The sequence below is a fragment of the Vanderwaltozyma polyspora genome, genomic scaffold, assembly GCF_000150035.1.
Source record: "Vanderwaltozyma polyspora DSM 70294 KpolScaffold520 genomic scaffold, whole genome shotgun sequence".
Classification (NCBI taxonomy): Eukaryota; Fungi; Ascomycota; class Saccharomycetes; order Saccharomycetales; family Saccharomycetaceae; genus Vanderwaltozyma; species Vanderwaltozyma polyspora.
Window position 1 is genome coordinate 97,720 of NW_001834651.1, and position 14,980 is coordinate 112,699.

At 32.4% G+C, this 14,980-nt stretch overlaps 4 protein-coding genes across 4 annotated transcripts; 2 read left to right on the forward strand and 2 right to left on the reverse strand.

The window, feature by feature from the left end:
- Positions 1–110: 110 nt before the first annotated feature.
- CAR2 (ornithine-oxo-acid transaminase) lies at positions 111–1,415 on the reverse strand (the record flags this gene model as incomplete). The annotated part of the gene is made up of 1 exon (XM_001644425.1): positions 111–1,415. The coding sequence occupies one exon, from the start codon at positions 1,413–1,415 to the stop codon at positions 111–113; it is 1,305 nt and encodes a 434-aa protein (XP_001644475.1).
- Positions 1,416–2,858: 1,443 nt separating this feature from the next.
- Positions 2,859–3,158, forward strand: Kpol_520p41 (uncharacterized protein; the record flags this gene model as incomplete). The annotated part of the gene is made up of 1 exon (XM_001644426.1): positions 2,859–3,158. The coding sequence occupies one exon, from the start codon at positions 2,859–2,861 to the stop codon at positions 3,156–3,158; it is 300 nt and encodes a 99-aa protein (XP_001644476.1).
- A 601-nt stretch (positions 3,159–3,759) lies between these two features.
- ATG23 (Atg23p) lies at positions 3,760–5,235 on the forward strand (the record flags this gene model as incomplete). Its single annotated transcript, XM_001644427.1, has 1 exon — positions 3,760–5,235. The coding sequence occupies one exon, from the start codon at positions 3,760–3,762 to the stop codon at positions 5,233–5,235; it is 1,476 nt and encodes a 491-aa protein (XP_001644477.1).
- A 163-nt stretch (positions 5,236–5,398) lies between these two features.
- SEN1 (DNA/RNA helicase SEN1) lies at positions 5,399–12,202 on the reverse strand (the record flags this gene model as incomplete). Its single annotated transcript, XM_001644428.1, has 1 exon — positions 5,399–12,202. One exon carries the CDS (start codon positions 12,200–12,202, stop codon positions 5,399–5,401), a length of 6,804 nt encoding a protein of 2,267 aa, XP_001644478.1.
- Positions 12,203–14,980: the final 2,778 nt, after the last annotated feature.

Sequence of the window (14,980 nt, forward strand, 5' to 3'; positions counted from 1 at the left end):
TACGCGTAAACCCATAATTAACGCGTAAAGTGCAATTACAACAACAAATGTGTATAGTTTATATAAGAAATAGAAACAAGTTAATGAATAATAATTTGTATTAAACTATCTTAATGGTTTGAAATTGGGGCTGATGGCAATTCTTTTAAACATTTTTGTATGATATCAACACCTCTTAGAAGATCTGATTCTGCGATTACTAAAGGAGGAGCTAGTCTAATGATATGATCATGAGTTGGTTTTGCCAACAAACCGTTGTCTTTCATCAATAGACATAAGTCCCAAGCTGTTCTTCCGTTTGCCATTTTTGGGTCAATGACAATGGCAGTTAATAAACCTTTACCCCTTACCTCTGAGATCATACCACCTGAAGAAGTTTTCAAATCGTTCAATTTCTGTAGTAACAAATCACCTAATTGAGCGGCTCTTTCCACTAAATTTTCATTTTTGATTACTTCTAGAGCAGCAATTGCCACTCTAGAAGACAATGGGTTCCCACCATAAGTTGAACCATGAGAACCAGGAGGTAAGCATAACATGATATCCCGCGAGGATAAGACACAAGAGACGGGCAATACACCGCCGGATAAAGCTTTACCTAACAGTACGATGTCAGGCTTGACATCTTTATAATGCTCAAAACACAACATTTTACCGGTTCTACCTATACCAGTTTGGATTTCGTCACAGATCAATAGAATATTGAATTTCTTACATAGGGATTGGACTTTTGTAAAATAATCAGGAGGAGGAACCACGATACCAGCTTCACCTTGGATTGGTTCCAAGATAATAGCAGCAATTTTGGAATGGAATTTTTCGAAAACGTTTTCTAAATCTTCGATTACACCATATCTAATTTTATGGTTTGGCTTAGTTAAATTCTTTGAAGTGATGTTTTCCATGAATGGGCCAAAGTTTTTTCTCGAGTCTAATTCATCAGTTGATAAAGAGATTGCGCCGAATGTTCTACCATGGAAGTTTCCCTCTGCACCTAAAATGATTACTTCATTCTCTGGGATGTTTTTAACTTCATAACCCCAACGTCTAGCCAATTTCAATGCAGTTTCTACAGCTTCAGCACCGGTGTTCATTGGCAAGACCATGTCATAGTTGAAGAATTTTGTTACGAATTCTGCGAAAGCAGCGTATACGTCGTTTGAGAAAGCTCTTGAAGATAGGGTTAAAACGGAAGCTTGTTTGACCAAAGCTTCTACGATATGTGGATGACAGTGGCCTTGGTTGACTGCGGAGTAGGCAGATAAGAAATCTAGGTATTCTTTACCTTCAGGATCCCAAACTTTTGCACCTTTTGCCTTGTGGAAGACTACTGGCAGAGGATGGTAGTTGTGGGCAGAGTATTTATCTTCTAGGTCGAAAGTTTCCTTTGAAGATAGATTAATCGAAGAAGACATGACTGGGGGAGGAGGTGTTAGCTTGGTATATGTGGACTTTGGGTGATGCAGGTGAATACCGATGAGTTGGTATAGTTTTTGAGAGTAAAGGGATGTTATGTTTGGAATATAAGTATATGAATGGGTGACAAGAAAATTGGAGGATACTACTCACACACACATATATATATATGTGAGTGTGTGTTGTATAAGTATTTACAAAATGTTGGCGAGGGGGTGGAAGAGGTTGTTGAATAATAGCAAAAATTATACAATTCAGATGAGGTCAAGAGAGAATCCAGTTAAAGGCAAGCGACAGAGAAAGTGGTAGATTAGATGGAATAGATCAAAGGCGATGATGAAGAAGATGACTACATGATAATTGATGAGATTACGAGCAGAGCAGGGTAGAGAATAAATACAGTTGTGGATTGCAAGTTTTACTTTAAGTGTAAGTGTTAGCGTAACTTTGGGTTGGTTGTAAGTAGCGTAACGTAACGTAACGTACGTAACCGTTTGGTGGTGGGGGGAGTTTGGTTAGCCATCGGTGTGCTAATTGCTTGTATTACTGTGTTTGGTAATTGAGAGAAGAGTCTGACCGAAACGAACTTGCTGCTGCTGTTTTGCGGTTTTTGTCGTTTCGAAATGAGGTTTCTGTGCTTGTTGCGCTTCTTGTCTGCTGTTGTGTTGTCTTTTGTGCTTTGTATAGTATAGTGATACCGACAGCGAGCGAGCGAGCGAGAAAGAGAGCAAGGGACAGAGGGTAACGCAGCACGTGAAACGCACGTGAACACCAGAGATACACGTGATGTGCGAATGCACGGATGTTGTTTGTTGTGTAAACAATGGGTGCACGGGTGTTGGGCACTCTACACCTCTACACCACGCGCACACATACTCCCTCACCCAGCCAGCCCCCCGTGACCACGCTGCGTTTTCCACCAATCTCAACAGGAAGGTCAAAGTGGAAGTGATACCGATACTGATACTGATATACCCGATGACACCTAAGACTTCTAGACTTGGACACATGATGATGTTATACTCACTCAGTTAATGTCCCTTTGGATTAAAAACATATAAAAGGAACAATCAAAACAGTCTCATCTAAAAACTCTTTTCATCCTGTCTTTGCATCTCTTTTTCTTGCTGTGATACTGCCCCCCCTCCCTCTCGCACGTTGCTCTCAAACATTCTTATCTTCATTTGTTCGAGAACAGTACTTTAGAAAGGGATATATATATATATATACACTCAATCTTTTATTTATTGTTGTTGTTGAAACAGACTATATCTCGCTGTCTATTCTATAACTAGCAACATATACCATACCATTTTTGTCTCTACAGACCACCCCCCTCTCAGCCAAAGTTGGGAAACTATACACAAAACAAGAGCTTACAAACCCAAAGCTGCAAATTGCAAACTGCATACTGCAATTACAAATACAAGTAAACTGTAACTATGGAATCAACTCCTCCTAAAAAAGTCCAGCTAAGTCCACAATCAGCTTCAACCCCTCAGTTCTCTTCTTATCACGATCAGTTGAGTAACTTGGGTATGAGAATCAGAGCCAGTGTCGACTTGAATTACCAACCTGGTGCTTACAACAGATCAAAAATTCCAGAAAACTTACAGAATCCACAAGCAATGCTAGTAAACCAAAGAACTACTTCTTCAAATTTGGATTCCATGTTTAACTCTTCCTCTTCTTCCTCCCAACAAAAGAGATCGAGAAGAGATGACGACGATGAAGATTTTTAACTTTTAATCAAAGAACAAATTTTCATCGAACAGATCAATCATGAGACATTGCTGGCTGAAGCATCTATTGGTCCCAGTCGTGCCCTCCTCCCCCCCTTTCTCTATTCTCATCCATGCTATTTTGTTTTATTTCATTTTATTTTAATTTATTTTAATATTATCATTAGATTTAGTATATGTATTTATAGTATGATTTGTAATTTGTAATATATATAACTTTTATTTGTGGCATTCATCAACAAAGAAGTACCAAATTAGAACAGTTACTGGCTGAACTTTTGATGGAAAGATCGATAATGCATTCATTCAAACTTTTTACAAAATAACGAAAAAAAGCATCTATACATGTATTATTCATATATTAAACACACTACAAACATACATCAAAATTAAAATATCCAAAGAAGCCGATTGTATAAAAGGACTAAAGCATTTCGATAAACTCAATATTTTTTTCCCACCTTCCCCTTTAACCTTTTAACCTTTGAAGACATACTAGACTCAAAGTATCTACAAGAACCAACCTCATTTCAGTCTAAGCAAACAGGATAGAACAGGAAAGAAGATAAGACAGATCAAAGGTTCTTACTACTTTTATTTAATGAAAAATCAAATTAATAAATTAGATGATATTCTTCTACAACAACAGCATACAAATGATTATCTGTTAGAACTAGTTAAATTCCATAATAATCTGCTTCATGATAATTTAACTTCAATCGAAAATTTGAACCTAACAAGAAAGAAAATTTTAGATTGTTTTAATGATCTGTTTAATTTAAATTCTATCATTATTAATTATCATGGTGATATTAAACTAGAGATTAAAAATCTAAAAGAAATTATTATTAAATTTAATAAACTAAACAAGCTAGAGATTTTTTATCAGAATAAGTTAAATCAATGGAAATCGTCAAAAGTTAAACAAATACAGTCTGCATCCTCGACAAACAACAAAATAACAATCAATTGTAACTATCAGCCTCTATTAAAGACCTACCTAAATCAAATAGACCCTGATGAATCGACACTTTCAAATCAATTCAATAGTAATTTATCAATAAATGATGAAAAATTAATCTACACTAATGAAAGCTTCACTGAAGATGAGGATGATACCGGTGATGAGGATAATGATATTGATCACAGTAATAATCATACTAATAATGATGAGGACCCATTTTTGATTTTATCAAATATTAAATTGTTAGAGAATTGTCAATCAACGATTAAAGCTGATATTAATCAATTGGAATTTTTATTATCAAATTATAAAAAAGATTTAAAATTTATTGAAAATGAATTAAATTCACAAAATTTAAAGACAAAATATAATATTACTTTAATGCAAGAAAAGTTAGATAAAATCAATATCAAAAGGAAAAAATTATTAATTAAAATTGGCTTATCCAAAAATAAAAATTTAACTTCAGTTTTAGATAAAGATGAAAAAATAATTATTGAAAACATTAATGACTTCATAAATTCAAAAATAAATTCTTTAAATGATCAACTATCCAATAAAAAGGAAAATTCGATTGTATTAAATCAAAAAATTAATTTATGGGAACAAGTAATAAATCAATTAAATGATTTAGAAAATAGTTTGAAAATTTATTTATCAAAAAATAAGAAAAAGAAATCAATTGATTACAATATAATGATCGAATGGATAAATGATACAATCAATAATTTAAATGATATCATAGATTCAACAGATATTCAACTATTAAGAAATTTAATTGAAAATGAAAAAAAAGTTTTAGTTCAAGCTACTAATGAATTAAAATTAAATCTTACTCCGGTCAACTCCAAGATAAACGATTCAATTTCAAAAAGCATTAATAATAATAACAATACAAACATCACCACCAACACTAGCATAAACAACAATAACAATACAAATGAAAACTCTCTATTGGATTCATCACAATTTCAATCATCAAAAAATCCTTTCCCAAATATTGGAACGTCACCACCAAAAATTAGTATATCTGAACATATAGCAAGTAATAATTCATTCACGACCTTCCAGTTAAATAATACATCTAATGACAAATTAATGAAAAATGAATAAAAATAGACAATTTTAGATACATTTCTATATGCATATTAGATATATATGAATGTATATATATATATATATAATTCATGTGCTCAATGATATTTATTGTTAATTTTTTAAAATTTAAATAATACAATGGAATCATCACCGTTATTGCCAGTATTGATTCACTTGATTAATGCTTACGATACCGTTTACGTGGGATAAATGGTGTAGACGAACCTCCCCTTCTATTACCTCCTTTTGGATCAATATATCCACTTCTTGATGCAGGATATGGCGCTCTTTGGTTATACCCATTATTATCATAATAATAACCTTGTGCCTCATTATAAGGTTTTTGATAATGCTGATCATTTGGAGAATTTTGATATCCATACCTATCCTGGTTATGATAGCCTTGAGGTACGTTATTATCATGATTAAAATTAGAAGCCATATAATGTGGCGTATTCATATTATTACCGGGATTATTATACGGCATATTTTGCTGGTGTGACATATTTGGTGAAGGTACACTATTGGTATTATAATGAGAGGAATTAGCAATTTCATTCGTTCTAAATGGCATCGGTTGGGGACTAATAATGTTTCTTTGAATATGCGATGAATTTCCTTTATTCACTTCTGAAGTTCCCATAGGTAATCTAGTTTTCTGGTTGTTATTTGATTCATCAACCGCGGAATTATATCTAGAATTATTTGTATTGCTACTACTGTTATACCTAGATACTCTATTTTTGTCAACTTCTGTAGGTGTTACAGAAGTTGGTAATTTGTAATCATCTTCATCTTCATCACCTCCATCTTTGGCTTTTTCAATACTCGGAGGAGGTGATTTTAATCTATCTGGTATTTTATTTTCATGATTTGTTTCGTTGGTATCGACAATTTTTAGATTCTCTTGTTCATTAATGTTAGGGATGATTTCAATTTTTTCAGAAATTCGAACATGTCTATCCTTATTCTTCAATGAATTTTTAACTTCAGTGTTGTTTGAGGTATCCTTAATATATGGCATGGTTTTCGAGATTTCCTTGGCCAAAGAAGGCCCACCAAAGATAGAGGACTTCTTCTTGGTCGAACTTGCTAATTTGGATTTCTTTGAGGATGATACATCATCAGGCTTTCCATTTTCAGACAGATTTGGAGCTCCAAATATTGATGACTTCTTTTTAGTACCTGTGGAACTGCTGCCAGAAGAGGTAGATTTTCTTGAATTATCTTCACTTTCTTGATGTTTTTCCGATGTGCTTTTTTTATGACTCTTTACAGATTTATATTCGTCGTACTTTCTTTTATTCTTTGAAAGCTTTGTTGGTTGCTCAGTTTGAGGATTGTAATCATCTGTAGATTTTAAGTATTCATGAGAATTTTTGTATTTTTCAATAATTTTCATCGCTCTTGAATTGCTTGGATCAAGGAAGCCCGAGCATGCAATTTCTAACATATTCCTCTCTTTTGCATCTGAAATTAAATGGTTCCATAGTTTATTATTTTGCAATGATTTATGATGACCTAAAATCCACATACTTGACTTTGCTCTAGTTAAAGCAACATTCATACGTCTAAAATCTTTTAAGAATCCCACACTAGTACCAGAATCACTGGCACGGACACAGGAAATAATAATAATTTCTTTTTCTTGACCTTGGAAACCATCTATAGTATTAAAATCAACATATTTAGAAATAGGTGAACCAAAGAAGTTTCTAAATTCTCTCCTCATCTTTATTACTTGTTCTTTGTATGGTGAGATAATACCAATTTTCCCACTGAAATCATATTTATTTTCAAATTTTTTTAATAAATAGTCGATCAACTCAATCGCTACTCTTATTTCTTCCATGTTTACATAAGACATTGTTTTGATATTTTGTTCTTGCCTACCGCTTACAATATCAAAAAATCTATAAGTCGACAATGGTGCAACATCATGCCAAGGTCTTTTCGTAATTGCTTCCATATTTGGTCCATCTTTTAGACGACCACAATAGAATTCTAATGATGGAAAGACACTAATCGCCGGATTCATACGATATTGAACATCTAGTAAATATGGTGTACTGTTCTTTTCTATTCTAACAAACAAAGATTGATTGTAATTTAATTTACTCGCTGCTCCTGATAGGACAGTTGGGGGCAATTGATTAGGATCACCCACCATAATACAACGTTTACCACCATATCTTAGAGGAATGATTGCAGATAATTCTGTACACTGACATGCTTCATCAATAATGACAGTATCAAATTTTACACCTAATGAGGCAAGAACATCATGTGCAGACCCTGATAAAGTAGAACAAATGATACTACTGGATGCTAATATTCTAGCCTGAGCATTTCTTCTATCCAAATCTCTATTTCTATACGTAATGGAATTTTGTTCTCTAATTTCATCTCTTTCCTTTCCCAATTCGTTGATTTCTTTACTCAATTCACGGATTTCCAATTGCAATTTTGATATATCTTCTGTCGACATTGTACTTGTAACTGAACCATTTTCAGAATCCAATTTTGCTCTCAATTCTCTTCTTTTCATTACACAAGAATTAAATTTACGCTCCAAGTCTGGGTTACTGGATATATTATAATTTTTTTCTGCAACCCTCTTATCAACAAGTTCTTCTAAGGTCACATCTTTGATTGCAGAATTAACTGCATCTGATCTACCTATACGAACCAGTTTGGGTTTAAATAAGTTCCCTTCTGTGTCAATGACGCCGCCTTTTAATCTTAAAACAATCTCATCCACAGCTGCATTACTGGGAGCACAAATTAAAACTTTTTGTTTCTTCAGTAAACTCTCTGTAGATGGAGATACGCTATAAGCTTCTCCTGGCTTCTTGATCACATTAGAAGGTAAGGAACTAACTTTTGATAAAAAGTAACCAATAATACCTAAAATTGTTTTTGTCTTACCCGTACCAGGTGGGCCCTGAATTAATGAGAACCCTTCCTGCACAACTGTATTAACAATTGCCGCTGCTTGAGAAGTGTTCAACTTGTAATTTTCCTTAACCATTTCAATTTCATCACTTAGATTAGCTTGGTTTTCAGATGCTTCCGCTTTCAATATCTCAGGAACTAAATCATAAAATTCTAAACCTTCAAGTGACGTATATTCTCTCTCTACTGTTGTCATTTGCATGACCTTCATAGCATGAATTTCTGATCGCAATGTAAGAAATTTTGAAAATTTATGACTTCTGTGAATACGTAAAGTGATGTCAACATTTTCACCCTTTGTATTTTTTAAAGACTTTACTTTAGCCAGGCAAGTTTGAGAGCATCTTTTAAATGTTTCACTGGTAATATTTTGCCCTGGTAGTACATCTGGTAATAAAGCCAAAACAATTAAGTCAGATTCTGAGATATCACTTTCTGCTAATTTAGATTTCCTAACGGAAGCATATACTTCATAAAAATCTGAAACAGCAGTTCTATTACCAACAATAATTGAAAAAGATTTGTGCTCTTCTCTGTCACGAGCAGCACGCAAACCTTGCCAACATTCCAACAATAATAAAGGCCTCATTACATTTTGATATTCTGTTACAGACCTATAGGAATCTTTTACATCAGTGTAGGTTCCATTTGTATAATCTGTGGGGTATTCGTCGGTTCTTGTATAATCCCATTGTAAAATCGTTTCATAAAATGGATTTAAATCTACATTAAGTCTCTTTCTCATGTATTCTTCTTCAAGTTTTGCTCGGTCCACAGCAGATATTCTGTGAACTGATTTGCCGTTGATATCTACAACTTGAATACCTTTGTCTTTGGCCTTCGCGACAGCAAACAATTCCCTAGCTGATTCGATATCACCTTCGCTCTCATCACTACTTGAATTTTCATTCTTCATTGTACGGTTTGATGATTTAGTATGGAACATAGCGCTACTAGGAGGGTGAACAACTCTGTTGCTCATTAATTGTCTTCTGGCCAACTCCATTTTTGATAAGGGTGGAGGGGTGGACTTCATACCCTGTAATGTTGGTGATACTCCTTGTTGGAATGTACCAAATGATGTGATTTTTGATTGAGTTGCTTTAGGCCTACCCATAATCGAAGAAGACATGGCCTTTCTTTGAAGATATTCAGCCCTCGATTCAAGTGCTTTAGAGGGAGTAGCTTTATCATTGTTTGTAAGAGATATTTGTTGAGATGCTTTCTCTTTTAACATTTGCTTTTCTTTCAAGTATTCCTCTACTGATTCCTTAACCTTTTCAACTAATGATTGATTAAACATCTGTGCTTTACTTAGAATCTCATTTGATTGTTGATCAGTTAGTTTATTCGAAAACTTTCTGGCTTTCAATGCATACCTTACCATCATTTCAACTAGCGTGTCATTGAATTTAATGTTTTCTTGATGAGCTAAGTCGGAAGTTGTAACGATGAGCCTTACACAAGATTCTAATAATGCCTCATCACTTAATCTTAACCAATATAACATATTACGTATAGCCTTTAACACACTATCAAACATAGAGGTTTCTCCAGATTTACTGATTGCAATGATATCATTATTATTTGACGTTTGATCTTTTTCGGCTTCTGAATTTGTATTTATTATATCTGAAAATTCTCTGTAAGAATCAATTAATGAACGACTCAAATCTAGTGTATCTTTTGTAAAATTTTCAAGTTCTGAATAATCATACTTTGATGCCCACTTTAATGTACATAAATAAATCATATCCAAAAATTTCCATGTCAATTCCCAAAACGAAGTAAACTCTTTAACAGTGTCGTCCTGTTTCAGTTTATTGAAATTAGAAAAAACGCCTGATAATGGATCTGTACAAGCAGAAATTATATCCATTAAAACTCTTATAGCTCTGGGACAAGGCTCATAAAATTCACATTTGATCAAATTTTTCAAGACCATATTAATAGCCCTGATATGATTTGTTATATTCGTTTTTAAGATCTCCTGAATACCTTCTAATCTACCTTCTACGTCAAATGTATCATATAAAATATTGGTGGCTGCTTGGTAAAGCTCATTGTTGGAAGTAAAAACACAAGACCAATAACCTAATGCGGCTTCTTGGTCACTTAATACCTCTGACATTTGTGCAGGCAAAATATCTGTAAATTTTTCTACAAGTTTTGCTGATAACTTTAAAAATTGATTTATCTTTGCATTGTGAGCCGCGACCATCGGAGTCTTAATTGGAACCACTAATAGGCCGTTTATATCCCTTAATGAAACTAATAGTTGTTTGGCTAATAAAGGTCCGTTTTGGAGAGATCTGAAGTCCAATTTTAAGGTAAAATTCTCCAATAACATTAAAGGTGATGATGTATCAGTTACTGACTTGCCTAGGTATAACTTATAGGTGTAATGACATAATAACAATATATCTAATGCAATACATTTTGTTAATACCTGCATCGCAGAAATCGATAAAGTAGAAACATAGCTGTCTAAATTTCTGTATAATTCATTCGGGTTTGTAACTGTTCTTATAAAGACATCTTGGATCAAAGGATTATTAATAAAAATTCTAAAATCGATTTTTGTATATAAAATTGTCTCAAAATCGTCTTTTTCATATAACATAGATCTTTCTTCTTCTTTAACCACCAATGCATATCTTAATAATGCAGTAGAGGAATTTAAGAAACATGCATTGGTTAACCCATTAGACGATGTACGATTGGCAATATGCCTTAAAAAAATCATTGAAACTTTTTTGATCATTTGGATTTTTTTAGAATCAGAGACTGAATGATAAAACGGAATAGTCCATGTTACCATATCAGAAAGTGTACCATGCTCTATAAAAATTTCCTCAGATTCTTCATCGGGGTTATTTTCTACCTTTTTTAATGAGTTAACATAATTGTCCTTCGTAAATATTGTATCCAAAACACTATGAAAAGTATAAGGTTCGATTTTTATCCAAAATTCGTTTTTGAAAACTTCCAAAAAAATGTTTAATGCTCTTAATAAAATGTCCAATGGTTTATCTTTATAATTTGATGCTAAATGGTTGTACCACAGTTTGAAAATAGATTCTACTGGGAAATTGAATGATTGTTTTAAAGAATCTAAATTTCTTGGTAATGAAAAATAATTCTCTATGACTTCTTTATCTAATAATGCAAATATTGGTGTTAATCTTAACCAAAAATTAGTAATCATTTGTGAGTTCCAATTGCTAGGATTTTGTAAAGTTATAATATAATAATAAACTTCCTCGATGAAATCTGGAGTTAAATTTTTAGTGCAAATTTTTAGTTTCTCTTTATGGAAATGAATTAAAATATCTTTTGACCATTTTCTTTGATCTGGCATACCTTCGTACCAACAATATATAATACCTGTGATGAAATTTTCAGGGTTTAATAATATGGATTTTTCAATTTTTGTCTCTAATAATTCGAACTTGATTGATAAAAGGTAAGTAAAAATGGCGTCGAAAGCACCCTTTAGATTTGGATCCAATCTTAGCATTCTTGGGTTACATAAACATTCATAAAATGCAATTTCTATTTCATTTGATATTACGATTTCATCATTGTTAGCTGAAATTTTTTGGAAAACTGGTAAGATTGTATTAATTCTCCATCTATCGACCATATCACCAAATTCTTGTACATGATTATATGCCACTAATCTATGAACTGCAAAATGTTGTAAAATTTTATCTTTACCTTTGGCAAATTTTAAGACACAATTTTGACATTTACATAAGATTGGGTCTAAAATGTCAGTAACATATTTTACAGTTTCAGAGACTCTAAAAGAGAATATAACTAATGAAAAAATTGAAATTTCTGCAAAATCATCATCACAGAATAAATGTAAACCACTTGGTAATTTTTGTAAAAAACTTATAACTTGTTTTAATATGACGGTTTCTTCAGTATTTTCTGCTGTACCTGAATAAATTAATTCAATTTTTGGTTTTAATTCTCTAGCAATTTTTCTCAATTCTTCTATTCGAATACTTTCATTCATTTTTGTTTTAATTTATGAATATATTATGAATTAGTGGTGTAAAAAAAATTAGTTTTTAATTGGCAATTTTATGGTACCAATTTTATAGTTGAATAGTATTTTAGTGTGCTTACTAAAATGAATGAATGCCTAAGAAATAATAATCTCGTATTTCTTTTATAAAATATATTATGTGCTTTGGAAGTAATTGATTTTGTCTATTTCTCTATACCTTCTCTTTGCAGTCTATAATTTGGTTTTTTGATGTTATCTTTCCGCAGTATAAGAACAGAACTATGTAGAATATATTTTATATATAAGAAAGTTTCTAAATGAGGAAAAATAGATATGAAATAATGCAAATGGGTGTTAATTTTTTTAAAAAGAATAGAACACTAGAAGAGTTGAAAAATAAAATGAAAAGATAGTTTAAATCTTTCGAAAGATTGAGGACAATTGAATTAAAATTTGATATCTTCCGTCTATATTAATATTTTTATTGTTGTTATTCTAATTCTTGTTTTCTATAATTAAAGGAATTAATAATTGCAACGAAAACTTGCTACAGTAATATTATCATATATATCTATATATATATACCTTTTTTTATAACAAAAAAAAGAAAATTGAATGAAAATAAAAATAAATCTTCCAATGAGATGACTATAGATTTATTCAATGGTTTAGTTTGCCTCTGGGAATCAGAATAAGTCTCTGTTATGAAGAGAAGTAGCAAATAATTCAACAGATCAAAAATAATTAGATGCCCCTTTGTATATGTACTTTTATAAGTATTAAATTTTAATGCATATATAATTTATATTTATATGTATGTATAATATGAATAGTGATAATAATTAATAAGTAATAACTAATAGATAATAAATAAAGGTTTTTGTGGCTTCATCGATAACTAATAATTTCATGAAATTTTCATTTTTGTGATTTTTCCAAGAGAAAGAAAAAGAAAAAGAAAAAAAAAATAAATACAGTCTAAAAACACAAAAACAGTTTTGCCTGTACTTCGCGTTTTGTTCGTGTTTAGGCGTCACTTTTTGTTCAAATCCGAATTTGACTGTGTTACCATGAATGCAAGTAATGTTGAACGAATGACGAAAAAGGAAAGAATTCAGAAGACGTTTTTAAAACACGACTGGAAAACTAGGGTTTCCGTACTTTAATTAATTAATATTCCCTTTTCAACAATGGATTAATTTTGAAATTCATCGTGAGCTGTGATCACCAGTTGTACTTTTTCACGATACCTTAGTTTTTTGCTTCTTTCCATTTTCTTTCTTGAGAGAAATGAAGCGCAAGGAAGAATTGACGAGCGAAGAGAGGCCAGAGGCCAACAGATTAATACTTGTTTCTTCCGTATTCTTCTCTCGTTCGAGTTGAGACGAGACGAGACATTGCATGGCATATCTTGTGGTAGTCTACGATTTTTGTTAACTGTAAGAATCGGTGCGTACAGGTCAGGTCAATTTGACTCTTGATCTAAGACAAGAGAGGGGAGGAACAGAGGGGAGAAGGGTATTAGGAGGAGGGGGAAGAAATAATAATGCCGATATCAGGGTAACACATGTCGTTTGCTGACTTAACCCGTTATTATTATTAATTTACTGTTTTATATGCATTTCTAATAGATAGTGGTTAAATATGTCAAACTAATTATACATGGTCGTATAATGTGGGTTGATAATTTGTGTTCTCTGAAATTGAGCCGCACTACCCTCATCTCCTCTATTTCTGATGATGATAAATATGTTTTGTTACCCTCAGAAATTGTTTAGTACTTTAGCTCAATCTGTTAAAGTATATGTGTGTATATGCACTAGGAAATAGGTCTCTGTATGCATAGTTTATATATAACATTTATGTGTTCTTCTTCTTCTGTCTCCCTTTTATCTTCTGGACGTTTACACCTACAGACAGCATTCCCCTGCAGAATCGATCAGTAATAAACTTGTCTTGGAAGGCAACTGCAAATAATAATACCCTTAAAAAATTGGTAGTTGGTCACGTTATACGTACATAATATAAGCTTTTCTCTTCGAAGAGTTCCTTTTTCGATTGGTTTGGACTCATCAAGAATGTATTATATTATATCAGTAATTGCTTCAATTTAATATATATATATATGAATATTTTAATATTTTAATATTCGTACCAAACGAAACTTGAAATGCTGCGTTTTTGCCTGCCCAAAAGACAGAGTTATGTTTCTAAATGTGACACACGATCGCCAAGAGAAAAAGAACGACATGAACCAATTACAGCGTATACTTTAAAAACATCTCATTAGTCTCATTCGAACTTGTGAAATCTCTGTAACTCAATAAAATCTGATTCTAAACCATCACACAAAAATAAAATAATTATATCCTTGAAAGTATTAAACCCGATCACAATTTTGTATGTGAAAGGAGTTAATAATTACGTTACACAATGACAATAACACACAGTTATCAATCCCATAATAGTAATGAAAATTCCCATCAACGAACAACCAACAAGATATTTTGGGTGGATCAAAACCTTCTTTGACTCGNACGGCACATTTCATCTCTGTTTTTATCCACAACAACAATCCAACAATTTACCAGGACCTATTCTTTGGATTCCCCCGCCCTCCCAACAAAAAGGGAACCCCATTCTCCGGCTTTTTGAAAACCGTTTTAAAGCTAATCCTCAAAGGGTAAGGGATAAAAGAAACGGATTCCTCGTTCTAAAATTCCTTTCTCCCCCAAACAGTTAAATTGTACACCCACCTCAAATTGGTGCACTTCATTATAAAAC